This window comes from Canis lupus, chromosome 13 (genome assembly GCF_048164855.1).
Source record: "Canis lupus baileyi chromosome 13, mCanLup2.hap1, whole genome shotgun sequence".
Taxonomy (NCBI): Eukaryota; Metazoa; Chordata; class Mammalia; order Carnivora; family Canidae; genus Canis; species Canis lupus.
In genome coordinates, this window is record NC_132850.1 from 20,651,695 (window position 1) to 20,677,920 (window position 26,226).

A 26,226-nucleotide genomic window follows, 5' to 3' on the forward strand; every position below is an offset into this window, starting at 1 on the left:
AAAAACTAATAAGTAATTCATTGAAACTTAAAAAAAAAATAAACAAGCTCTGGAATTATATCTAGGTTCAAATTCTAACTCTATCACATATTAATTGTGCGAACTAGGGCAAGGAAATTACCCTTGCCAATTGCTCGGTTTCCTCATTTGTGAAACAGGGAGAATGATTTATACACCATAAGGTTCTTGTAAGAATTCCATTAGTTCTTACAAGAACTAATGCATGTCAAAAGCACTAAAGGACATAAGGAGCATTAAATGTTAGTCATTATTACTGTAAGTTTTGGAATTCTAACTCTTTCCATTCAGAAGCTGTTAATAGTAAGCAAGAGTACTTGAGACATGGTAGACAATTCAAAGAGGCTTATGGGACATTTGTTAATCTTCTCTGGCAGTTTATCTTCAATGTAATCAAGAGTTAATGGATAGAGGGGCACATGGGTGGCTCAGTCTGTTGAGCATCTGACTCCTGGTTTCAGCATGGGTCATGATCTCAGGGTCGTGAGATGGAGCCCTGTCTGGGGCTCCTTGCTCAGCAGGCAGCCTACTTGAGTTTCTCTCTCTCTCTCCCTCTCTCTCTCTCTGCCCTTCCTCCAACTTGTATGCACTCTCTCTCTCTCTCTCTCAAATAAATAAATAAATAAATCTTTTTTTAAAAGTTAATTGATATATCTTAAACAAATCTGACACCTGGAAACTATGATATAGAATTTCAGTAGGTAAACCAGAGGGAGATGTTTTGCATTACACAAAGCCAATAGGTTGATTTTAATAAATAAAAACATTCAATATGTAATTCACTCTACAAATATTAATTTGCCCATAACTTATGCAGGAACATCTGGGTGCAAATCAAGATAGAACTGACATTGCAGATGCTTTAAATGCAAAAATTGGAGGTTTACATGGGCAATCCATGCTAAAAGAATTTCCAAATTAGCCTCTGTAAGGTGCTGAAATATGCAGCACCTTGAAATACAAGTTTTCAACCCAAACAGAATCATTTATTTAAAAAAAATAATATTAATAGTAATAATTACTTATTAATCAGCTATCATGAGTGGTTATTATTTACTAAGTTATGTTCTAAGCTTTTTATATGAATTAACATTTTAAGCCCTATAAAAATCTTATGTGGTAGGTATTATTATCTTCATTTTATCAATGATTGAAATTTAATGAATATATTAAAACATATGAGTTCTTTATAATATTAAAAAAATTTTAAAGACTAAATGTGTCACCACTGGAAGCAGATTTTACATCATCTCTTGGGATCTCAGGAGGAAACAACCATTTATCTTGCCTTTCCTATAGGAACTATATTTCCATGTTTACCAAGTAACTCTGTGACAATTAAGATCTCGTCTTTTCAGAAAAATTTTAGTAACAAATGTTAAAAGAATGACATATTAGAAAATTATCATTTTTCAACCCCTAATATTTTAACTGATTAAATGATCATCAAAGGGTGCTTACACCTATAAGGAAAACGTTGAGGGGGGTAAAGACTATTTACCAGGTTCCAACTATATCTATTTTACTTTCAAGTCATAAGGGTAAAAAAGTATGTAACTTTCAATGAAGAGGATCACTACTGATTAATCTTTTTATTTTTTTAAAGATTTTATTTATTCATGAGAGACACTGAGAGAGAAGCAGAGACACAGGCAGAGGGAGAAGCAAGGGGAGCCTGATGTGGGACTCGATCCCAGGACTCTGGATCACGCCATGAGCCAAAGGCAGATGCTCAACCACTGAGCCACCCAGGCAACCCCCTACTGATTAATCTTAGGTCACTAACAGTGGGACAATCAAACATAAAGTGAATTCTCATATGATGCAGCATACATTCCCCTATATTATACATCTCCAATAAAATAATCTCATCATAAATGTTCAACCTGAATATAATCAATGTTGCATTTAACTTGCAGTTTAAAAAAAATAATAACTTGCAGTTTATAGAATATATAGAAGATAGAACAAATTAAACAATCCTGCAAGAAGGTGATCAAGCATAAAAGGTCAAACATTCTATAGGGACACTGATCCAGTTTTATAAAAAAGTTAAAAGCAACAAGAGAAAATTAAACAATGAGACTCTTGGGATTAAAGGAAATATAATGACCTAACAACCAAATACAATCTATAAACCTTTCTTAGATCCTTGTTTTAATAAGCCTACTGTAAAAAGATGTGGAACAATTGGGGAAATTTGAATATGGACTAGGTATTAGCCTATATTAAGCAATTATCAATAATTCTGTTAAATGTAACAACGGTTTTAATGGCTATGTAAGAAATTGTTCTTAATTGCATTAAGTATTTTGGGGTACAATATCATGAGGTCTACAATTTGAAATGTTCCAAGCCTCACCCTCAAATAAATGAAACAAAGAGAAGAAAAAAGTTAATAATTTCTTAAATCTATCGAATGGGTATATTAGTGTTCATTGTACTATTCTCTCAAATTCTGTTTGCCTGAAAAAGTTCACAATAGATATAAATAAGGGTAGTTTTAATTATTAGTAACCTTTTCCTTGCTTCATTAAGTTCCAAGTTAAAAAATTCCTCTAAATATTCTAGTACACAGATACAGGAATTATCTGAATCTATTATAGCCAAAATTGTGGTGCACAGAATGGAAAAACCACATAAGCTACATCCTTTCAGAATTTTATCTTAATGAAGGTTATTTATATCAATGTGTACCATAAATCCACTTTCAAGCTTCAAAAAAGCATCCTGGCAACAAAAATGCTAACTGACCAAAATATATTTAACAAATAAGCAATAGATGTTAATTAATAATTATTAATAGTAATTATTTTTATGTTTTTATATAAAGTTTTTCCAGTTCCAACAATGGTAAATAAAAATTTTCCAACTAACACTTGACTAGAAAAACATTTTCTACTGAAATAAAGTAGAAAATGATCATGTAACTTACTAATTTATCAATTAATACTCATTAAAAAGAAATAACTAAAGCCTATTTTCAAAGAATAATTCACAAAGTCACAACACCAAAACCTAATTATACAGAGATTTGGTGATAGTTAAGACTGTAAATTACATTTTATAAAATATTAGTAACTTCCACTGAACATGGAGCCTGCCTGGCACTCTTTCACCCTCTCTCTGCCTCCCCCTCTGCTCCTCTCCACACCTCATTCACCCATGTGCTCTCTCTCTCTCTCTCTCTCTAATAAATAAATAAAACCTTTATTTAAAAATTCCAATGGTATTTTTCACAGAAATAAAACAAAAAATTCTAAAATTTGTACAGAACCACAAAAGACTGCAAATAATCAAAATATCCCAAAAAAGAACAAAGCTGAAGGCATCATGCTCCCTGGTTTCAAACTATAAGACAGAGCTATAGTAATCAAAATAGTATGGTATTAGCATAAAAACAGACACATAAGTGTATGATAGCTTTCAAACACCAAATTTAAAGTGTTCAGTTTTAAAAGCAGAAGTCTTTCCACCATAGCTATTGTAGTACTACAAGAGTTTTAAAGCATCTGAGTAAATACATTTTACTAAGAAGCAGAATTCAATACACAAAATTTATCAATTATGAATTAGGAAGTGAGATCTATAATCCTTGGAAGTCCCCAAGATTCTTTTAGAAAGTCTGCAAGGTCAAAACGTTCCATAATATATTTTCATCGTGCTGACATTTGCAATCATGGTACAAAAGCAATGTTGGGTAAAGCTGCTGGTACCTTAGCACAAATAAAGGCAGAGGCACCAAACTGTAGTAGTAGTCACTGGTTTCTTCACTGCCATGTACTTACAGTAAAAGGCCAGTATCAATTACAGATGTTCTTGATGAAGCAGTAAAATTAATTAATCTTAAACCTTGAGTACACATGGTTTTAATATTCTGTATGACAAGATGAGAAATATGCATACAGCACATCTTTGTATTGTATTGTATTTTTTTGTATTGTATTTTAAACCGTGTCAACACTTAGTAGATCTGAATCATAAGCAACTATTTCCCAAATAACTAAGGCATGATGATAAAAAATCATGCATGAAAAAAAAAATCATGCATGAGTTAAAAGTCATTCAAAGTTCAAGACAGATCAATGGGCTCTTTATACTCTTCATAAAAGAGTATGAAAAGATTACGGATAAGTTTCAGATTCCATTTTGCAACCAATATTTAAGAAACTATCACTTGTCAAATTTTGGTGTAATATTGAAAACTATCTGCAATTATATATAAAGCTATTAAAGTAATCCTCCCTTTTCGGACTACATATATATGTGAGGCCAGATTTTATACATATACTTCAATCAAATCATCACATCATAACAGATTACCTGCAGAAGCAGATATGAAAATGCAGGTGTCTTCTTAAGTTAGATATCAAAGAGATTTGCAAAAATGGTATGATGGTAGTTCTCAACCAAAGACAATTTTGTCCCTCAAGGGACATTTGGCAAAGTCTAGAGCTATTTCTGGTTGTATACAACTGGAGAAAATGCTATTATCATCTAGTGGGTAGAGGCCAAAGATGCTGCTAAATATCCTACAATGCACATGACAGCCCCACACAACCAAGAATTATCTAGCCCAAAATGTCCAAGGTTCCAAATCTAAGAGACCACGAGGGAAAAGAATATCACTCTTCTCACTCAATTTTTTTTTTTTGAGGCACAGGGAAGGAGGAACATAGCTTTTTTTTTTTTTTTTTTAAATAAAAGTGTTATTCATATTAACCTGTGGTGGTTTATTATAATTTTAAATGAATCATAAACATTTTAAAAATTTCTTCATTGTAATTTGCAATAAATATCAATAGGTTAACCCACATTAAAGTTCTCTGAGGTCTTCAATAATTTTTAACAGTGTAAAGAGTTGAAACTACAAAGTTTGAGAATCACTCAATTAGAAGAAAAGTGTAACTAATCAAGTACACTGGGGAATATAAGAGGCATTAAAAGGACTCTAAAAGAACATAAACTCATTTCAAGAGTATAATAGATGACCAAAACAAAGAACCTCTATAAAACAAAACGGTTACAAAGAAAAAAGTTATAATAGACCTAGAATGTCATTCTTTCCTTAAAACAAAAACAAAATGAAAAGCACCATTTCTTACCCTGACTATGAGGACTTGCTGGACTAAAAGATGGCTGATACAAATCTTTGGTTGGCGTTGGATAAGCTTCTTTCCCTTGGCGCTGACTCATCTTTCCTGGTGTCAGAAGTTGAGATTCGTCACTGTTTGCTACCACAGCTCAAGGAAAGAAGGAAAAAAGAATTAGTATTTATGTTATGGATTTACATAATGGCATAGTTAATAACATAGAATAATGATTGAAATAGCCTCAATAGTTATATTCATTTTACCAAGTCTGTACTTTAATAAATTTGCACAATTGCTTTGTTTTCTTTTAATTGTAGTTTGCCATCAATCCAAGAGAAACTGACAGGTATGCATGAGTCAAATTACACAAAATAAAGACATTATAAAAATGAAAATACATAGTCAACTGATAGTGAAAGGTACTCCAAGGTTACTATGAACTTTTCATTGTGCTATTAACTCTTTATATTTGCCCATAAAGCAGTAAGAGACAAGTCATTTCATAAAAGAAATACAAATGGTCAATAAACATCTGAAGGTAGCCAACCTTCATTAGTAATCAGAAAAAATTAGTAGCAGTATAAAATACTTACATTCACTAAAATTTCTTTTTTTTTTTTTTTTTTTTTCATTCACTAAAATTTCTACTCTAATTTCTAATTTTCATGAAAAGTAGGTATAATTTCTGTTTTAGAGATAGGAAAACTTGACGTTCATTCAGAGACTGTCTTGCCTAATAAGTGATAGAGGTACAATGCCTAACTCAGGAGCATTTGGTTCCAAAGTCTAATCTCTTAAAAGCCTGCTGCCCTAGTAATTAATTTAAATCGTGTTTAAGGCTGTTATTCACCTATTTGGCCAGGCTACTAATAAAGAAGAGCAATGCCCAGTTGCAGAGAGGACAGAAAAGAGATACAGATTCAATGAAGAACAGGGCAAATTGTGACCAAATCTACAGTGCCCTAGAATCTCCATGTCCTTTCATTTTTTTTTTAATCTTTTTTTTTAATTTTTATTTATTTATGATAGTCACACACAGAGAGAGAGGCAGAGACATAGGCAGAGGGAGAAGCAGGCTCCATGCACCGGGAGCCCGATGTGGGATTCGATCCCGGGTCTCCAGGATTGCGCCCTGGGCCAAAGGCAGGCGCTAAACCGCTGCGCCACCCAGGGATCCCCCATGTCCTTTCAATATGTGTTTCTGTGCTTTCCGCCTACAAAAGCTTTAGCTTTATTTGGGGAAGTATGATTCTGTCTTCACTACAGATTTAATTTTTAACTTAACCAGAATTTCATGTTCACATTGTTATCACCTTATCTTTTAAATCAATTGCTTTAAATTCAAATTGTCTTCCATTGTGCTAAAGTTTAAGAATTATATTTTAGCTCTGTAAATTTCAATGTAAAAATTCAAAAAAACTTTCACTTAACATCCAAGCAAAGTTAAAAATTTTATGCTCCCGTTAAGTCCATAAAAAAAGAATCTATACTCTCCTGAATGTGTATTTCTTCCTGAACTAAATTCATATGTCCAATTGCCTGCCCTATAATAACTGCTACTATTTAATAGGCACCTTAAATTTATCCAGAGCTTAATTCTTGATTCTTTCTATTCTCCAAACCAGCCTCTCATGCATTTTATTTAGTGGAATTACTAACTCTCCTCCCCACCATTCTCAAGCCAAAAACCTTAAGATATATATTCTTCTATATTTCCTCTTTCTTTCACACTTCACATCCAATTCATCTGTAAGATTTTTGTAGTCTACTTTCAAAATTTAACCAGAATCCTTTTACTTCTACTTCCACTACTATCACCCTGTTCTAAGTCACCATTACTCTTCCACTGGATCACAGCAACAGATTTTTACCTAGTCTCCAGACTTTCTCTCTTGCTCCTTGAGTAGAATTAGAAACCTGCTACCCTATGACCCAGCAATTGCACTGCGGGGGATTTACCCCAAAGATACAGATGCAGTGAAACGCCGGGACACCTGCACCCCAATGTTTATAGCAGCAATGTCCACAATAGCCAGACTGTGGAAGGAACCTCGGTGTCCATCAAAAGATGATGGATAGAGAAGATGTGGTCTATGTATACAACGGAATATTACTCAGCCATTAGAAACGACAAGTACCCACCATTTGCTTCGACGTGGATGGAACTAGAGGGTATTATGCTGAGTGAAGCAAGTCAATCAGAGAAGGACAAACGTTATATGGTCTCATTCATTTGTGGAATATAAAAAATAGTGAAAGGGAATAAAGGGGAAAGGAGACAAAATGAGTGGGAAATATCAGTGAGGGAGACATAACATGAGAGACTCCTAACTCTGGGAAACGAACAAGGGATGGTGGAAAGGGAGGTGGGCGGGGGGTGAGGGTGACTGGGTGACGGGCACTGAGGGGGGCACTTGACGGGATGAGCACTGGGTGTTATGCTATATGTTGGCAAACTGAACTCCAATAAAAAATAAATAAATTTTTAAAAATAGAAAAAAAAGAATTAGAAACATGAACAATCTGAAAATCATGAATCAGATTTGCACCACGCAGAAATATCCTTAATGGCTTTCCATTATATTTGCATTAAATTCCATGGCATAAGAACTCAAAAGTGGCTGGCCCCCCCTTACCTCTCCAGCCTCATTTTCTATTACTATCCTCTTTAGTCACTTGGCTTCTAGCTCTAATGGCCTTCTTGCCATTTTGCCCCCATCTCTGGGTCTTTATATCTCTGGTTCCCTCTACCTGGTTCTGAACACCCCAGATGTTCACATTATTGACCCCCTCATCATTTGTTGTCTGTGTTCAAATGTTATCTCTTCAGAAAAGCTCTTCATGGTGCCTGTGATTAGTAAGTTCTTAATTTTAATATAATACAATTTATAAAATTTTTTGAATAGTGTGCACTCTGCCACAATAATACTCTATCACTTTATCGAACTTGATTTTCCTTGTAGCTCTTATCACAATCTGAAATTGTATCATTTGTTTGTTTATTTTTTGACTTTTCCACTAGACCACAAGTTCTACAAGAGAAGGGAATTTTGTCTGCCTTGTATTTCCATAAATCCTCAAGTCCTGGTATGGTTCCAACATAGCAAAGGTGTTCAATAGAATCGTGCAGAAGGAACCCATCAACAAAATTTTATATTTTTATGAAACTTCATTACCATAAAGTAAATGGCAGCTCCTTTGGTTACAAAATTTAAGATCCATTTAATTCCTAAAAATTGGAGCATCTGGGTGGCTCAGTGCTTGAGCGTCTGTCTGCCTTTGGCTCAGGCCACAATCCTGGGGTGTTGGAGTACCGCATCAGGCTCCCTGCAGGAAGCCTGCTTCTCCCTCTGCCTATGTCTCTGCCTCTCTTTCTCTGTGTCTCTCATGAATAAGTAAATAAAATATTTTTTTAAAAATTCCTAAAAATTGTTAAATTAAAAATGTATGGTACTAACGTAGGAAGAAACAAACTGACCCTAAAGAACATAACAGAGAGCTCTCATTATCAAATTCATGCATATGCTGAGCCTAGATAAACAAAAGAGGTAGGGACAAAAAAGACCACTCATTAATGATGCTAGGAAAATGGAGTATGGGAAAATTAGATCCTAACCCTTATATCATGCACAAAGAATAGTTTTATGAAAATTAAAGACATAAATATAAAAAAGCAAAACTTAAAACCTTTTAGAAAAAATATAAAAAGAGTATCTTTATAAACATGGAGTAGGGAATAATTCCTTTAAAAGATACAGCAAAGCACTAACCAAAGAAGAACTGATAAATTCTACTTTATATTTGCCTTTAATCAAAAGGAACCATAAAAAGTTAAAAAGGAAAATCGGATATTTGCAACATATATAATTAACAAAGGGGTGGTATCCAGAATATGTTAAAAAAAAATAATACAACCCTATAAATCAATTGGAAAAACACTGACAATTCAATAGGAAAATTTAGGGATACATCAAAAAGAATAAAATACCTAGGAATACATTTAACCAAGGAGGTTAAAGGCCTGTATAGTGAAAACTATATGATAGTGATAAAAGAAACTGAAGAAGACACAATGAATGTAGAGACATTCCAGGCTCATGGATTAGAATAATTAATATTGTTAAAATGTCCATACTACCTAAAGCAACCTACAGATTCAATGCAATCCAATTGCAATTTTGAATCAATCAAAATTCCAATGGAAGGGCGTCTGGGTGGTTCAGTCAGTTAAGTGTCCAACTCTTGGTTTAGGCTCAGGTCATGAGATAGAGCCCCTCCTAGGGCTCCTGGCTAGCTTGGGATTCTTTCCCCACTTCCTCTCCCTCTACCCTCTGCTCTTCCCCTGGCTCATATGCAGGCTCTCTAAAATAAATAAATAAAATCTTTAAAAATTTTTTATTTTAACTCCAATAGCATTTTTCACAGACATAAAACAAAAAATTCTAAAATTTGTATGGAACCACAAAAGACTTTGAATAATCAAAATAATCTTGAAAAAGAAGAAGTGGAAGGCATCATGCTCCCTGGTTTCAAACTATAAATCAGAGCTAATCAAAATGATAATCAAATAATCAAAACAGTATGGTACTGGCATAAAAACTGACACATAAAAAAAAAAAAACTGACACATAAATCAACAGAAAAAAATAGAGGGTCCAAAAATACACCCATGAATATATGGTCAAATTAATTTATGACAAAGAAGCCAAGAATGTATAATGGGGAAAAGGGTTGTCTCTTCAATAAATGGTGCTGGGGAAACTGGACAGCCACATGCAAAAGAATGAAACTGGAGCACTATCTTACATCATCTTCAAAAATTAACTCAAAACAGATCAAAGACTTGAATATAAGACCTGAAGCCTTAAAACTCCTAAAAGAAAACACAGGTAGCAAGATCCTTGACATAAGATTTGTTGATGGTTTTTTGGATCTGACACCAAAAGCGGAGGCAACAAAAGCAAAAAATAAACAACAGGACTACATCAAACCAAAAAGCTTCTGCACTGCAAAGGAAACCAGCAACCTACTAAAGGGAGAAAATATTTGCAAGTCATATAACTGATAAGGAGTTAATGTCCAAAATACACCAAGAGCTCGTATAACTCATCAACAAAAAACAATTTGACTTAAAAATGGTCAGGAGGTCTGAATAAACACTTTTCCAAAGAAATAATGGCTAACAGGTACATGAAAAGATGCTAAACACCACTAATCACCAAGGAAATACAAATCAAAACCATAATAAGCTTTCCTCTCACACCTATCAGAACAACTATTATCAAAAAAGAAAGGAAATAACAAGTGTTGGCAAAGATATGGAGAAACCTGACTACCTATGCACAGTTGGTGGGAATGTAAATTATTGTAGCCACTATGGAAACAGTATGGAGGATTCTAGGAAAGTCAAAAATAGAAACATATAATCCAGCAATTCAACTTCAGCATATTTTTCTGAAGAAAGTGAAAACGCAAATTTGAAAAGATATATGCACCCCTATGTTCACCACAGCATGTTATTATTTACCATAGCCAAGTGTCCACTGACAAATGAATGGAATATTACTCAGCCATAAAGAATGAAATTTGCCATTTGTAACATGGGTGGACTCTGAGGGCACCATGCTAAGTAAATTAAGTCTAACAGAGAAAGACAAATACATATGTTCCAAGTCCAAAAACCACGTTCACAGATACAGAGAACAGACTGGTGCTTGCCAGAGGTGGGGGGTTAGTGAGTAGGCAAAATGGGCAAAGGGAATTAAAGGTTACAAACTTTCAATTATAGAATAAATAAGTGATGTGAATGTGACATACAGCATGGTAATTATAGTTAATACTATACTGCATATTTGAAGGTTGCTAAGAAGATAAATCTAGAAGCTCTCATCATAAGAAAAAAATTCTGTATCTATGTATGATGGTGGATGTTAATGAGATTTACTGTGGTGATCATTTTGCAAAACATACAAATATTGAATCATCATTATATAACTGAAACTAATATAAATTTGTATGTAAATTGTATCTTAATACAAAACATTTTCAGTTAAAGAAAAAGAAAAATTTGGGGGAGGGAAGGGTAGGCTTGAATATTGAGTTCGTAGAAGAAAATGAAAAAGGCCAATATATATATGAAAAGATACAGAAAAACACAATTCAAGATCACAATGAAACAAATATTTTAAACTCAGTAAAACTGACAAAAATTAGTCTGATAAGAGCAAATGCTGATAAGGATGGGAAACAATGAGACATTTTATGCACTGCTGCTGGAGAATAAACTGATATAAGTACTTTGAAAACAACATAGAAAAAAAAAGAAAACAACATAGAACTACCTTATTAAAACTGAATTTCAGCATACCCTATGGACCCAACAATTTCCCTTTTAGCTTTATACCTAGAAATAATACTCATATGCATTTACCAAGAGAAAATAAGAACGTTCATAAGAGCAAAATCAAAACAACTTAAATATTCATCAACTGAAAATAAGATAGATTGTGATATACACGTAGAATAGCATACAGCACTGAAAAGGATCGATCTATAACTATACCCCAAAACATGGTTGAATCTTGAAAATATAATATTAGCTACAAAAAACAAGTCCTAAAATATGACACATAGCATGATATCAGTCATAAAATTAACTAAGCAAAACTTGGTGACACATATGGAATTTTAAAATATCAAAAAATAATTTTTTAAAAAAGCAAAAGACAAAAAATACAAACTTATCATCACCTCTTAGAGGCATACACAGGGATAGAGGAGAGAAAAAGCACATATTCGAACATGAGGGATTCTAAAGATTCAAGTTCTGAAGTGGTAGCTTCAATACATACTCACTGGATGATTATGCTTTAGGATTTACATATGCCACATATATTCTTTTGTAGTATGAGGCATTTTAGGCTAATTTAAAAACCATTATGATAAGAACAACTAGTACATTAAAGTATACTTCAGTATTCCATCACTAAGATACAGGTATCTCTCTATCTTGAATAACTTCACTATATAAAGAAGGAAATAGTCTGCAAAGTGTAAATTTAGTTCTACTCATCTCTTTCTAACTCCTTACTATTTATGATTCTGATAATCTTGAAATGAGGGAGTTTATAGAAATAGCAATAGAGTAACTATATTTAGAAAACATTTAGAATGTTTTCCTATTTATTCTCTTACCCCATTCACAAACATTAACAACTATACAGACAAGAGGATCTGTCTAATATAAGAATCATTTTGATGTCTTACATCACTTGTACAATCTTAGACTATTTGAATGTAAGCTCAAGGGCATTCACCTTTTTATCTGTATTGGCCTAAAAATGACAATAAACACGTGCTAAATGACTAGGTAGATTTTTGACAAATCAATCACTGCAGGACTCCAGCGTAGTTTCTGACACAATTGCCTCACCTATTACAGACAGCATCACAGTGCCCTCTTCTGGTTCTACTTTATAGTGGAAATAACGTTAAGCTATTCATATTGTATTATCTTAAGTACAGGAGAAACTAAACATGCTGGAATAATTAATATTAACATACCAATTGTAACTTCTAAGGAGAATATGATTCTATAACTACCATCTTACTTTGTGAAGTCAACTCATCAACAGAAAAATATGAAGAATTTTCCAAGCTTCATAGTGTGGTATTTGCCCTTAATCTAAGAAAGCTAAAATAAAGGATTAAAATCATAAATAATCTCTAAATAAATCCTAAGACTCCCCTTTTAAGAATTTAAAGAACGGTGTAAATTTAAAGAATTTAAATATGTTTGTATGTATCATTATAGTTTTTTCTCATTCAGTACAGATCCCACTATTAATGAAATCACTTTTCACTCTAAAAGATATGTGATCTCTAGTAATTATATAGCTTCAGCCTTTTAATAGTTGGTAGAGTACAATATAAACTCATCTCTAATATAAAATCACATTTTCTTAGTTGTGTATGCAGGAAATATGTAACCACAATAAATCTCTTCTATTCCAAGTAGAAATTAAAGATCTCCATTTATGAAATCCAATTTGTACAACAGAACCATTGTAATTGGCATTAAAAATTCAATTCTAGGGGCACCTGGGTGGCTCAGTGGTTGAGTGTCTACCTTTGGCTCAGGTCATGATCCCAGGGTCCTGGGATCAAATCCTGCGTTAGGCTCTCTGTGGGGAGCCTGCTTCTCCCTCTGCCTGTGTCTCTGCCTCTCTATTTAAATGAATAAATAAATAAATAAAACCTTAAAAAAAATTCTATTCTATTTGTCAGTTCAGCATCACCAATCAGTTTGTCTGAGTCAACATCTAAAAATATGAGGTAACTAAAGTAATTGCTAAATCCACTGAAAATATCTGCCAGGTATCGCAAGTAAGGCTGACAAGAAAACATAAAAATGTTTTGATATCTGTACACTTTTTCAGCTTTTAAAATTTCTATGATTCTAATAATGCTGGTTGTATAGTAAACAATATATTTAAAATACTGTGAATTGTTGCAATTAAGAACTTTAAAAAGGATTTTGTCAAAAAGATTTTATTTTTACTTTTAAGTAATCTCTATACCCAACACAAGGCTCGAACTTACAACTCCAAAATCAAGAACTACATATGCTCTACTGACTGAAGCTGTCAGGTGCCCCTTTAAAAAGAATTTTTGCATATTGAGTTGTCTCAATTTTTGAAAAAATCACATACATACTATAATCAGTATTAGAGACAAATAACAACAAATCCATACCAAAGAATTTTACAACTAGAAGAATGCTTCCCATTATCTTGCTCAGTCCCTTTGTTTAACCAATGGGGGGGGGGGGGGGGGGTAAAAAAAAGAGCTCCAGCGCAGTGAGCTGACTTGCAGAGGTCATATAAACTGTTTAAGGAATAAATACTAAAACTTTCTACATCAATATAATTTCTGCATTGCTCTTCAATAAAGTTTAAATCTTTGTCTGATCTATGACACAATAATATTTTGATTATTTGGTTAGATTTTAAATCAGCAAACTGATGATTTCATTGATGTTTTAAAATGGAGAGAACACACTGGGCTAGTAACCAATTCTAACTCCTTAGTCATTTAAATTCTTAGCTTCAGGCTCTTTATCTACAAAGTTAATACTTAATTAGATAATATCTGAGGTTCCTTTCACCTCAGTAATTCCATGATTTTTCATACAAAAGTTGCCTCTCTAATAATGCTCTGAAATTATCTAGTAATGGCTATAAAAACCCTGCTAAACTATAGTGATCCTTAAGGGCAGGGCACATGTTGTACTCATTGTATATCGCTCCTCAAAGCTAGCAATGTCTGGTAAAAAACACCTTTTTTCTCCAGACATAAATTTAATGGGTATATTTTCTAAATCTCTAAGATGAAACATGTTTCACTATGAAATCTCCAAAGTACAAATAGATAATTTGGTTATGAAACATATTTATTTATTTATTTATTTATTTATTTATTTATTTATTTATTTATTTATTTATTTATTTATTTAATGATAGTCACACACACAGAGAGAGAGAGAGAGAGAGAGAGAGGCAGAGACACAGGCAGAGGGAGAAGCAGGCCCCATGCACCGGGAGCCCGACGTGGGATTCGATCCCGGGTCTCCAGGATTGCGCCCTGGGCCAAAGGCAGGCGCCAAACCGCTGCGCCACCCAGGGATCCCTTGAAACCTATTTATTATGTAAAGATGGGGGGGGGCGCCCAAAACAGTATTTCTCATTTTCAAATGGCAGTGAATTTCTTGTACCATGTCCAGTCTCAAAGAAGTCTGATCTATGCTTTATGATAATTGTAGAAAGGAATGCTATGAAGAGGTCTTGAATTATGAATTAGTTAGTTGGCTAAGTAAATAATCCACCTTTAGACAATCAAGAAGTAAATATCCAAACACTACCAATCTCAGATGGGCACTGAAAGACCATTTATATTCTTTACTTAGTATTTCAGTGCCTGGAAAGAAAAGAAAAAGACTTAATAATCAATAGAGAAATAACATATGCCTTTTATAATTATACAGCAAAACATTATAACTCCAAATATGCCATTCAAACTTTGGCTACTTACTTGATGGCCCAAGGACATCTTTGCTATCACCAAGAAGCTTTAAATGCAGGGTAATTGAGCAGCAAACAAATACAATCCAAACCAGGAAGAAGCAAAATGCATCAGGATTGAAGCAGCAGTGAAACAAAAGGACAAGGAAAATAAGCATTAGTTTATAAGTAGAAAGCACATGCACAACAATCTTAGTAATCATAGTTCACAAGGACTATCCTCTGCCACACATAAAAAGATCTTGGCTTAAGCATTATCAAATATTTAAGTTTTGGAAAATAAAGGCGGAAAGACCAGAATGAAATCAACTAAGTATTTTTGTTTTAAAAATTGTTCAAGTCAAAAATTACTTTCAATTTAAACTCAAGATATGGGTTAGGAGTGGTAAAATTATTTAGAAATGTAAGGGACAGCCCAAAGTTGTTCATTCTTTAAATTTAAATGGTTATAAATCTATAACACCCATGCACTATTAAATATTAGTTATGCATGCCATGAAAGCACTTAACACTACATAGAAATTCAGTCTATAAAAAGAAAGGAACATTTACTGAGTGCTTATTATATGCCAAGCATTGTGCAAAGAGCTTTTACAAAGACATCAACAAAGTAGAACAATTTTTTTTCTCAAATGGCAAAAAAAAAAAACAGAGCAATATGGGTTAGAATGATAAATTTTATTGTCAGATAAAATTTTCTTAAGACCCACTTAATATGGAGTGTTATCACGTGGAGCTACTGGTCTTTAAGAAGGAAGATCTAATCCTGAAATGAAGATCTTGAAATCAACACAAAGAAATAAGACTACTGACCTTTTGTCCAGTTACTATTTTAACATACAACATTATGCTAAACGTTGCCTATAGACAAGTGTTTTGATTTCCTTTGGTAGAAACAGAATCCTCAGCTTTCCTTCATTTCAAATACCAAGTACAGCAACATTAAAACTGAAGTAACAACAAAAATTTAAAATTCCCACTGATTATATTATTGAATGAAGGAATCTTAAATATCTGTGACCAAAAAGAAAGGTAGCAGTTGTTTGCTTTGCCTCCTAGGGAAAAAATCTTGGCCCTGTTGCTTCCTTAATGCTTGAAATTGTATTCTAATTCCTTTATGGCATTTGGCTCTAGTCATTTTTCCATAGTTGCCCATTATTCTATAAACTGAATTCAGCTTCAAAGATAAACTAAAAAAAATACAGCTGTAATGACAAAGAACTAATTGTGTTTAAGTCCTTATTACTGATGGCCATATTACCACAACGAGCAAGCATGCGGGAAAAGATTAAAGTATTTGTGGTAGGAAATCCCTATGAAGGCCCCAGGGATCCCCCTGTCTTCGTGTATAATCCCTTTTCTTTGAGCATATTCTGGGCTCACTGAATCACTTCTAATGAATAGAATATAGCAGAAGTGAATCAACGTCACTTCCAAGATTAGACTGTAAAGACTATGACCTGCATCTTATTTATAGCCCCTTGCTAGCTCTTACATCACCCTGGGAAAAGTCAACTACAGAGTCCTGAGGCAGTCTTGTAGACGGGCCCATGAAGTGAAGGAATGATGTCTGGCAACAAGCATCACTTGAGTTTGTTGGGTAAACATATCTCCTGCCTTGGGTCTTCTTGCCCTCCCATCTACCCAGTCAAGCTTTTGGATGAGACTGCAGCAAACCCCCCTGCCCCCAAGTGGCTTGAATACAACCACATGAGAGATTTTTGAACCAGGGACACCTAGTAAACTGTTCTTGAATTCTTGACCCAGAGAAATTATAAAATAATAAATGCTTGCTGTTTTATACCACTTAATTTTCAGATGATTTGTTATATACCAATAAATAACTAGTATGATACTGGAAAACAGAAAAGAAGTTAGGAAAATGACAGAGTCAACCATGGTCAACTTGACAAATATTTGACAGACATTCTCTAAAAATCTTTCTGTATTGATATGAATAATTACTAATTTTCCTAGATCTACCAGAAAATCTGAATTTCTTGAAGGAGAGCAATGGTTCTAACCATATATGCATAGTTGGGACTATTTAATTTCACAAGGCCAGTCATTTATGAAGGCTTTCTAGTTGATCTTCTATTTAGAGTAAATAATTAAGTTCACTTTCATTGTACATAATTCTCAAATTTTGTTAATTAACAGCATTATGTCAACTTCTTTGCAGCTGTACTTCTTGCCTGTTTGCTCCCAGAAAACAATCTCTACCATATACAGTAACTTCTGATATTTGTTTCAAATTATGCTTCAACATTATCTTAAGTATATTTATCATATAAATCTGATTCTATTAGACTAATTTTTTCATATTGAGATAATAAAGAATCAAAACAAACACTGTCTATTCCTATCATTCATCCATCCAACCAAATATTTATGAATACCTATTATATAGACAGGTATCATTTTAGGCACCAAGGGATATAGGAGTGAACAAAAAAAGATAACAATTTTGTCCTTTGTGGTATTATGTTCCAGTGGGAGAAATGAAAAATAACATACTAAACAAGTAAAAATTTGTTGCATATTATATAGTATAGTTACTAAGGAAAAAATCAGCAGAGAACGAGGTTTTATAAAATGTTAAGGAAGAGGGAGTTATAATTTAAGATAGGGTGACCTAAGAAGGCTTCACTACAGAACTGACTGAATAAAATGAGGGAATTTATTATAAGGACATAAAGGGGAAGAATATTCTAGGCAAAGGGAGGAACATGTATAGAGTGGTGGATTGGGATGGAAGCAAGTCTGGAGGGCTTGGAGGACAGTAAAAAGTCCAGAGAGGCTGGAATACAACACAAATAGTAAAGTAGTAGGAAATGAAGTCAAAGAAATAAATAAATGGGTGCCAGAATGTGTAGGACCTAGTCAGGATTTTGGCTTTATTCTGAATGAGATGGGGTGCCACTGGATTTCTGAGAAAAGGAGTGACATAATCTGAAAACGTTTTAACAGGATTATTCTGGATGCTGAGTGGAGAATGGACTAGAGGGACAGGAGTATAACCAGTCAGAAGTTACTGTAATAACGTAGGGGGAGAAATGAAGGAGACTTGGACCAAGGTAAGAGGTGAGGGGGAGAGGAAATAGTTGAGTTCTGAATATATTTTGAAGGTAGCACCAGCAGGATTTCCAAACAGACGAAATATGAAGTTTATTTATTTTAAAGAAAAATCAAAATGATGTTAAGTGTTGGGGTCTGAGCATGGAACTGTCATTGTCTGAGATGGAAAGGATATTGAGGAGGTTAATTTATTGAAAGAAAAATAGAAGTGTTAAGTTTGAGACAGGTTAGATTTGAAATATCTACTAGACATCCAAGTCAAAATGTCAAGTAGGCAACTGGATCTATAAACTTGTACAGAGAAAGGTTCAGGTTTGTAAGAAACAGTATAAATTATGATATGTGTGAGAGTTAGGGTATATGAACCTGAACAGCTAATCACAAGAGACCAAAAAATGCAACAGAATAAAAGAACAGGCACCAGAAAACAGACATTATAATGGAACAGCAGAACTAAGAATTAAGCTGAAACACTCCAGTGAAAGTGGAAATATAACAAGAAGTAAGATTTCAGAAACCTTCCCCAGAAAATTGTGGATACAAAGGCATTAAACTGGGATCCAAGTGAAATGATCCTCCCAGAGCTGCCTGTAAGTGATGCCAATGGGGAATGGGACAGGGATAACTGAAGATTACATATTAATTTTACTAAGTAACTTATATCACTGAAGTCTTGTGTGCCTGTTAGATCGCATACACTACACTACTTACGTTTATTGCTTTTAGGACCTGGGCCTACTTGGCACAGTTCTATCTTGTACAACACATGAATAAAGACAATGTAAAATTATTGATGTGAAATATCTACACAAGTATCTTAGATATTTAAAAAAATAAAAAGCTAGGGGATCCCTGGGTGGCGCAGCCGTTTGGCGCCTGCCTTTGGCCCAGGGCGCGATCCTGGAGACCCGGGATCGAATCCCATATCAGGCTCCCGGTGCATGCAGCCTGCTTCTCCCTCTGCCTGTGTCTCTGCCTCTCTCTCTCTGTGTGACTATCATAAGTAAATAAATAAAAAAAAAAGAAAAAAAAATAAAAATAAAAATAAAAATAAAAAGCTAGTCAACTCTTTTTGGCTTTTGTTAGAGAACCAAAATACTAGTAGAAACTCAAAGAATCCAGGAAATTTTCCTCAGCTTATTCAAAGAAGACCATTAAGGATATGATGCAAACATTACCTCTAATTGAATAACATCATATTTATCATTATCCCTTCAACGACGTCCACAACGTCATTTCAACAATTTCTTTATCGTATAAACAGTTTCTCTATTTTGGCAGAAAGTATGGGCTGAAAATGGTAAAATAATAGTAACACACCTAGAGTTTTTCTATTTGTTATTAATTAGTATACTATCAACTACTTTAACTAAAAGCAGGAAGTATAGCTTAAATCTTTACTGATTTTAGTCTACAAATCTCAGGAAAAGAGCATTATGCAAAAATGGGACTTTACTTAATGTACTTCTAAATATTTGCCGTGCTATCTAAAATTAGCATAAAACTTGCCATCTTTCAGAAGTATAAAGGAATAGGTAGAAATTCATAATCACACCCTATATCCTGGGAAACCCCTTAGGCCCAAGCAACTCAGGACAGATGGCCACCTTATAACACAGAAACCATCTCATAAGAGTTATAGCTTGATTCCATTGCCTTAAGCACAGCACCTCCCTTTTACATACATATTGATTTAAGTCATCTTTTGAGCTTAAGCCAAAGTACAAAAAGCTTATTAAGCATTGATACAATTTGAAAATAAAGTTTCAAGCAAGTTGCACCTCTTCCCCCCACAAAAGTTGATCAAGTTGTACTCATAGAATCAATCCTTCTGCAGCTGGCTCTCAGAAGCCACAATTTGGAAGGAAGATTATATAAAACATCCCAGGAGCACTCTCTTTAGTGTTATCTTTGGCCCTCAGAGTAGTAGTCTTTAGTGAAAAGATCTAAAACATAGTTGAGATTTGTTTGTTCTTTCTACAGGAGTCCTCTCTCTATACTCAACTGAACTTTTCATATTCCTGCATCAACTGCAAAGCACACATTGTGTACATTTTATCCCTGAGTTTTACAGGAGATATTTTACGGAAATATTTTTCTAGGAACTAGAGCTTATCACTGTTGGATAGAGAATATTAACTGGCCTGCCAGGCAGTTATTTTAAAATAACCTAATCAGACTTTTGATCCAGCAAATGTACTTCTAGGAATGTATACTAAGGTGATCATCCAAAATATTAAAAGAGGCATCCACAGATATTTATCACATCATTTACAGTAATCTAAAATAACAATCTACTATTAAATAATATTCATATAATTAAATACTATGTAGCCATTAAAGATTTTTTATTCATTGTTCATTATACATTGACTTTTAAAAATAGGTTATAAAAGTTTGTATGACTCTACTTTTATAAAATTTCATATGTAAGACAAATACACATGAACAAACTTAGTAAAGAGGCCACCAGACTATTAAAAGTGGTTGCCTCTAGAAGGTAGAATTTTATTTATTACATTCTTCTGTATTGTTTAATATGCCCCCACTGGTATGCATGATTTTTACAGTAAAAAAAAAAAAATCTATTTACATTTTGGAAAAAATGTAAATTTTTAAAGTGATCTTTTCAATCTATGTTACTTAGTATAATGACATAACCATCTATGATAAAATAGAGTCAAAATATATTTTAGGAATCCAACTCAAAATCCTGAAAAAATACAAAAATGTTAACATTTCAAACATAGCACTATATATTACTCACTGTCTCTTGAACTTCAGCAACTTCTGAATATGGCAAGATCTAAAAAAAAAATAAATTTTCTCAGGAGTGATTTAATGTCAAACACTTGAATCTGAATTTAGAGAGCACCACAGTGTATCAAATGAATTAAGTGGTGCATTAATCTTTTAAGAAGTAGCAAAAAAAAAAAAAAAAGGCAATAATATGTTTACACTGGAAACTCAATTCTTTAAAACAACAACAACACAAAAACCTCTGAGGAGAAGTTCCCATCAATCTGCCAGTCTGTGAAGTTGTCTCGGGCATAGTCTGAGGCTTCTTCACAGTTCTTATCCTCCCTGCATGTATTTAATTCTATCAGCCATTTCCCTACGTAAACTTTCTCCTCTGTTTCTAAAGTACTCGACTCCTCTGGCTTCCCTTCTCCTGTTTTCCTGGCTCCACTTTGTCTTCTCTTCTAGTAAGTGAATGGCCACAAGCAATGTTCAGCCCTCAACTACTTGTTTTTCTCTACCTGCTCCTTCCCTGCAGACTGTGCTCATGCTCAAATCTTATCTATGAACTTTATTCAGATGACTTCCAAGCTTCTCCTTTAGATCCACCCTATCTCTAAAACTTCACCCCAAAACATTGCCACTTGCATGGTTCAGACATTACGGCAAATTAACTTCTGGTTCTAAAAGTCTATAAACAAAGGAAGGGCTGGCTCTAAGCTGGTTTTAGAAAAGCATCTTTAAGTCAAAAACAGCACTCTGTAGTTTCCCTCAGTAACCAGTTTCCATGCCAATTTGCTGGAGTTTTTAAACAGTAGCATCTTATTTTCACTGAGACCTAAACCCTCGAGTCATCTGAGACTCTTCCCCCACCCCCAACATCTCAAGAAGTCATTAAGTTTAGATGATTTTTACTTAGACAATGTCTACCTCATATCTGGACCTTTCTTTCAATTCCCATTAATACTATTACCTAGGCCAGATTCACATCACCTCATTTCTCATCTCCCTTTCAATAGATGTCCCTGCACTAAGTCAGTCGCATCTCATTCATTCATTTACTACGCTAGGTACTGGAATTCAAAAACATAAAGACATGGTCCCTACGCCAACAAGATTGGAGACTATATGTACTGTATAGTAATTTATGTGACATTAAGGTAAGTTATCTCCAATCTACCCAATATTACTCAATTCTTCAAGCTGGCCCCATCATTAGCATATTACTGAACTCTGAGATTTTCTTCTGAATACATAATTATAAATGTTACAATTTTCCAGAATAATTTTGAGGCTTAATAATGATTTACGTGAGTGTACTTTATAGGCTTTTTAAAAAGCAGTATGTAGACATACGGCATAATTACTTAGTAGTGCAACAAATGACAAAGACTAAGAAAAAAACCAACATCTTAATTTATCAAGTTAATTCCATAAACTATCACATTCACCATTTTACTCCTCCACTTAAAAACATTTGATAGTACCCATTCTTTAGAAAATAAGCCCCAAATCCTAACATTTAAATTGTCTACAGCAGGGATCCCTGGGTGGCGCAGCGGTTTAGTGCCTGCCTTTGGCCCAGGGCGCGATCCTGGAGACCTGGGATCGAATCCCACATCGGGCTCCCGGTGCATGGAGCCTGCTTCTCCCTCTGCCTGTGTCTCTGCCTCTCTCTCTCTCTCTCTCACTGTGTGCCTATCATAAAAATAAAATAAAAAATAAAAATAAATAAATAGTCTACAGCATTGACTGTCTACAGCATTCATGCCACAGAGGTGTTCTGATGCCCCATAAGATAGCTTTGCAACTCTAAAATTCCACTTACCTTAATTCTCTGTCTAGTAAAATTGATTATGCTCAGTGAGCTGCAATTTTTTCCCTTTGTTTTTGCTTCCCTGTTCAATAGCTTGAAAGTTCCCTGACCTTGAAGGCTCAAGTCAAATTGCCAATTCTGCTACCACAGTTCAAGCTAAAACTCTGATTTCCTAACATCAGTTCTCTGGTAATACATAATTAGTCATCTCATAGTATTTTCTCTATTGCTATCACAAATAAGTAAAAAAATGAATTTTTATTTAACTTTTCCCTAATTTTACAATGGTCTAGTACAGTGCTATCAAATAGAACTCCCTGTGATGATGGAAATGGTGTATATCTATACTATCCAATACAGCAGCTACTAGCTACGCATAGCTGTTAAATTATTGAAATGTGGCTAGTGAAACCTGAGGAGTTGGATTTATTTAATTTAAATGTAAATTAGCCGTAAGTGCCTACACTATAAAACATTTCAAGTCTAGCCAAACTTACCTCTCCCCAGCTCAACCTAACCGACCACTCTTTAGGATTTGCCACCACTGATCACTCCTTTTCTCAAAACTCTTTCTCCTTCCCCAATTTCCAAGCTATTTTCTCTCCCTTATTCCCTTCTCCTTGCTTGGCTCCCCTCTTCCCCTTCTGCCTCTGCCCCCCAGGTTGCATCCTAGAATATCTTTTGTATCCATTCAACATGTTTTCCCCAGATGATTCCGTTGACTTAACTTTTAAACGGGCTCTATTCACTAACAACTCCTCAAATTAGTTGTCCACCTTAACTCTTCTGAGCTCCAGCTTCTTAAAGGTCTCCCAATCATCCTCCTGCTGCACTCCTTCTTATCTCAGATAAAAAATCACATCTTTGGTGAGGGATTTCCTGGCCTCCCACACCAGGTATCACAGAGGGATACTACATGTGTTGTCACTGCATTCATCTCTTCTCAGGCAGAACTGTAGGGGATTGCCCACAGAGTTCCATGTGGAACAGTTCCACGGACAGTGCCCTTGCACTGCACCATCATGTTCCTTTCTGAGGAAGTGAAAAACTCAACCCCAACTCACCTTCCCCCCAACCTCAACACGTACAGCCTAACCATTATAGACGACTAACAGAGCTGCAAGCTCCACACTGGCTCTTATCCTTTAGGATTCTGTTCAAAAGTACCTTCAACAGGGGCGCTTGGGAGGCTCAGTCAGTTAAGTGTCTGACTCTTGATTTCGGCTCAGATCATTTCAGGGTCCTGAGATGGAGCCCTACGTGGGCTCCACAGTGGGCTCCACACTGGGTGTGGAGCCTGCTTAAGATTCTTTCTCTCCCTCTGCCCCACCCCCTAGTCTAAAAAAAAATAAAGTAACTTCACCAGAAGACTTCCATAGTATTCCCAGAAAATAGCAACAGCCCCTGTATTCTGACATTCTCTAGAATGAATGTAAAGTGTATTCATATTTTCTTCCACTATTAGTCTCTGACTATCATATGCCAAAATTCCTTTGTTAGAAATTCCCTTTTTTCTTAAATAATTTTGTCCTTCATAAATAACACTGTTACAGATTCACCACCTGTTTTTCATAATGGAGCTTCTGGTAATGGTGGTCTCTTGGCATGATGAAAACAACTTCCTCCATCAAGGACTTCATATACAAGGGAAGTTCAAAATCGATTATGTCAGCTGTAACTATGGTTAATACACCTGGTGAGACAGCTGGTGAGGTATGTGGTTATGAAATAAGAAAAAAGTGAACTATCCATTAAAAGAACTAAATCCACATGACCTCGGCCTTTGGATTCATCAATATTCTCCTCTATATCTGACCTAACCATCCTTAGTCACTTGATAACCACAACAGAAACCATGTAATCACATCACAATCATGCCAGGTTAGATATGACAACTGATTATAGGAGACAGCTCATATACATCAATATTTCAGTGTATGATGCTTAATCTTATGACCTACTTAAATAACTTTGCTTTTCAGTCTGAAATAAAAGTTTATTTGGAATTTCATTTTAGCCAATTCCTTACATAGATATATAAGCCCACATTCTATATTGAATCATGCCTAGGATCTGAATTAAGACATAGGACTGTATAACAAATAATTTCTTTCCTTCTAGAGTTCTATTTCTGACAAATTACTGATTAGCATATTATGTTGTTAAGTATCAAGCCACAAGAAAGACTGCTAATAATATTATGGAAGCGTCAACTTCCATGACTCATAATTATATCTACCACACATAAAACTGCAATTAGCAACTGTACTTCATGTCTCAGCAACTATATACTGCCTAAATGCCAAAATATTCACCCGAGATAGAAAAATCAAAATTAGTTAAAGGAGAACAAGGTTTGAGTTAAATACAATAGATCACGTATCACATACTTTTCAAAGTATACATATATTAGGTAATGCACATAAAATTTTTAAAAGGCTGGGTATGACATAGATCAATTTATAATATAAAAACACTAGCCTTTACATTCAATGACAAGAATAACAAAGTATGAGTGTATTTAAATCCTAACATGGACCGCTGATTAGCTATGTGATCTTAGAAAAATTACTAATTCCTTCAGAGTCTCAGTTTCTTCAGAAACAGAGTAATATCTTCCCCCCAGTACATTGGAGGAGATTAATGAGAAAGTGTATGAGACACAGAGCCAAGATCAGAACATATAGTAAGTTTGCAAAAATAAGAGTTTTTTTCTCTATATACTAATAAAGTAACCCAAAAATGCAAAGTGCAAATTCTAAAAATCTAGAGAAAAAAAGCAAAACCCAAAAGGGACGTATTTTCTGATCAGCTAACACCACCCTATGGGTGTTAATTTTCTTCTACTTAGATTACACAACTCCACGCTAACTTGTTCCCTGGGCTAACTGCCTCTATTTCTATAGTTCTCAACTTTGGCTGTGCATTAAAATTATCAAGAAGACTTTTAAAAAGTACTGATGTCTGTATCTCACCCTCTCACATTCTAATTCAATTGAACAGGGGTACCTACAACCTGAGCAATGGACTTTTTCAAGACCCCTCAGAGATAGCTCTACAATGTTCAGCTAGTTGTCCCTGCAATATTCCATAATTCTGCCAAGATCACTTTCCCAAATCACAACACTAAACAGGTTGTTTCTTGGCTCCAAAAAAAAAAATAAGAAAAAATTCAGAGGTTTGACATTACCTTAAAAACAAAAATTCCAGGGCAGCCCCAGGGGCTTAGCGGTTTAGCACTGCCTTCGGCATGGGGTGTGATCCTGGAGACCCAGGATCGAGTCCCACATCAGGTTCCCTACATGGAGCCTGCTTCTCCCTCTGCCTGTGTCTCTGCCTATCTATCTCTCTGCCTGTCATGAATAAATAAACAAAATCTTAAAAAAAAAAAATTCCAACCTGT

The 26,226-nt window shown here is 34.5% G+C and overlaps 1 protein-coding gene across 9 annotated transcripts in view; it reads right to left on the reverse strand.

Annotated features, from left to right (window-relative positions):
- OSBPL8 (oxysterol binding protein like 8) overlaps positions 1-26,226 on the reverse strand; it is a 147,349-nt gene that overhangs the window by 68,688 nt on the left and 52,435 nt on the right. For 2 of the 9 annotated variants that reach the window (XM_072772843.1, XM_072772845.1), the window contains exons 2-5: positions 21,036-21,074; positions 15,201-15,237; positions 12,722-12,804; positions 5,124-5,261 (exon numbers count right to left, since the gene is read on the reverse strand). Coding sequence is in view for 8 of the 9 variants with exons in the window: in XM_072772845.1 (XP_072628946.1) it covers positions 5,124-5,214 (91 nt within the window). In the remaining variant the exon portion in view is untranslated. Of the gene's footprint in view, positions 1-5,123; positions 5,262-12,721; positions 12,805-15,200; positions 15,238-21,035; positions 21,075-26,226 lie in introns of those variants that run through there. The other 7 variants (XM_072772847.1, XM_072772840.1, XM_072772839.1 and 4 more) reach the window with 7 other exon arrangements.